At 35.0% G+C, this 2,745-nt stretch overlaps 1 protein-coding gene across 1 annotated transcript; it reads left to right on the forward strand.

The window, feature by feature from the left end:
- The first annotated feature begins 326 nt into the window (after nucleotides 1-326).
- On the forward strand, nucleotides 327-2,734 carry LOC111407047 (transcription factor MYB12-like). The gene is made up of 4 exons (XM_023036385.1): nucleotides 327-551; nucleotides 637-766; nucleotides 1,030-1,385; nucleotides 2,294-2,734. Exons 1-3 carry the CDS (start codon nucleotides 419-421, stop codon nucleotides 1,334-1,336), a joined length of 570 nt encoding a protein of 189 aa, XP_022892153.1. The 5' UTR covers nucleotides 327-418; the 3' UTR covers nucleotides 1,337-1,385; nucleotides 2,294-2,734.
- The last annotated feature ends 11 nt before the right edge of the window (nucleotides 2,735-2,745 follow it).

Below are 2,745 nucleotides of genomic sequence, written 5' to 3' on the forward strand. Positions count from 1 at the left end.
TGTGTAAAATGCAATTATCAACTAGCCACGACAACTAAAGCCCCGTTTGACCCCCATTACCTGAAAATGAAAATGGGGAAATAGTATTTTTTTAAAAATGAGTGGTTGAAAATGAAAGAAAAATTTTTGATTTACGTATAATATTATTTTATGGAAGATTGTGTGGTTGAAAATAGGAGAGAGAAAAATGAAATGTAATATAATTTAATTTATTGGGGATCAAACGGGGTTAAATAATTTTATAGCCTCCATGGCATAATTTTTCACCACAATCACTTGACTATATTTCTTTTTATGTCTATAAATAAAAACTATTGCTGCAGCCTACATGCATGCAGTATTTAAAGTCATGTAATAGGTCTGGAGTGGTGTGCATGCTTTCGACTTTTCTAGTCTTTATTACTACTATAGGCAGAAAATGGGAAGAGCCCCCTGTTGTGAAAAAGTGGGTTTGAAGAGGGGAAGATGGACTGCAGAAGAAGATCAAATCCTCACCAATTACATTCAAGCTAATGGCGAAGGCTCTTGGAGGTCTTTACCCAAGAATGCAGGTTCAAACTCTCTCTCTCTCTCTCTCTCTCTCTGTGTGCATGTGTGTATTATACTAATTTTCTGATTGTGTTAACACTTTTGAAGGGTTATTGAGGTGTGGAAAGAGTTGCAGATTGCGATGGATTAACTACTTGAGATCCGACTTGAAGAGGGGCAATATATCGACCGAAGAAGAAGAAATCATCGTTAAATTGCAACGCTCGTTGGGTAATAGGTTAGTATTTTGCGACGTTGTATTAGATAGAATTAAACATATAAATACAGATACACCCAATACATCGAAACTTATTGCCCATGGATAAAGAAAAACCATTTCAAGATCAATGAAATGATACAACTTGAAACTCATATTTCTTGAGGAACGCGTTATGTGGTACTTAAAACTAACTTTTCTACAAAGTAAATTGTAAACTTTTCTGCCCATGAGATCATTTCTCTATACCGAACGATTCACTCACTCTATATGTCGTCTTGTAGGTGGTCTCTGATCTCAGGACACTTACCAGGTAGAACGGACAATGAGATAAAGAACTATTGGAATTCTCATTTAAGCAGAAAAATTTACAGTTTCCAACGAACAGGCACTGATATTACATCGCCGACGACAGATATTTCCAAGTCACAAGGGGCGGCGAACAAGCGGAGAGGTGGTCGAACAAGTCAATCAGCCAAGAAGAATAAGAATAAAAGCAACATTCCGACAAAAGTTTCAAAATCCCCGGAGCAAATGAAAAAAACGACGTCGGAAATGCTGCAGTGGCAATGCCAAGTGCACCGAGTTTAGAGAACGAAACCTTATCGAGTACAATTCCATGGCTGGACCTGTCCACTTTAGAACAAGCAGGGGCGGATCCAGAGGTTTAGTATTGTGGGGTCAAAATTTTAAAAATAATTTTTTTAATAAACAACATAATATCAATGAAAATAAGTTAATATGTATTTTGACACTTTCATATAATTACATCATTATTAATATTATTAAATAAATTTTGCTACTTGTATAGTTTTGTTTATCATTCCGTTGGCAAATGCTAAACTAACATTGAGTAAATTAAATTGAATATAGAAATTAAATGAATTGAAATAAAATTCAAGTTTAGTTCAGGAAGTAAATGAAAATCAAATTTAAAGCAAACATATATAATTCAAAAGTAATTCAAATAGAATTTAATCCGTAACAACCCTAAAAAATTTACATCATATTTCATGTAAGACTTCCGAATGAAACAATATAAATTATATTGAAAAATTTATTGTGCAAAAATAATAATTAATTGAGTTTTTAAAAGAAAAACGAGTTAGACGTCTTTTTTGAGGCGTACGTTTGATACATATTTAACTATTTTCGATATCCGTTTGGACCATTCGATATGAAAACAATGTAGTTTTTGAAACAAACTTTTATATGGTATAGACGATTTGTGGATTTAGATAGCACATGATTGCAAACGAATTTTTAAAGTTAGGATATTATCGAAACTCTCAAAATATTAGTTTCAAATGGCCTACTTTAACATGTCATAACTTTTGCTATAATTGACTACTTCGCATGCCATTAATGTGTGAAAAACTAGGCCATGAACACTTCGAAATGGTATTAAGAATGCAATATTTTGACTTCATTTGATATCCCGACGAGTGCATCAAAGTAGATTGTTAAAAAAAATAAAAATAAAAATAAAAAGGGCAAAATTTTGTGGGGTCATTTGACCCCACATGATCCCATGTGGGTCCGCCCGTGAGAACAAGTAATTGAAACCCTAGATATGCCTAGTCCCCAGCCAGGCTCCGGCCAGAAAGTGGAGGCGAATAATGAAGGAATGGAAATGCTGTGCCTTGATGACTTTATGGTGGATGCAAATGGGAATTCGAGTCCGGATCATAAGGAAAGAGAAGAAGGAACTATCACTACCAGAAAGTGCAGTGACAGCGACGGAATATTCCTGATTGATAGTTTGGGACCATCGAGTGGAGAGAATGGATTTGAATGGGATTGGGAATGGGAGAATGTCATTAATGGTGGAAATGAGGTATGCGGACAAGAAGAAAATACGTATTCTTGGCTTTGGGATAATAATGAGAGTGGAGACGGATACTGTGATAATGGGGTGGGTTTGAAATGGACATGAATGAGAATCACAGCGCTATTATTACTTGGCTCCTCTCTTGAAAGACTAGAAAATTTTTCCATTC

The sequence above is a fragment of the Olea europaea genome, chromosome 12 (assembly GCF_002742605.1).
Source record: "Olea europaea var. sylvestris chromosome 12, O_europaea_v1, whole genome shotgun sequence".
In the NCBI taxonomy this organism is placed as follows: Eukaryota; Viridiplantae; Streptophyta; class Magnoliopsida; order Lamiales; family Oleaceae; genus Olea; species Olea europaea.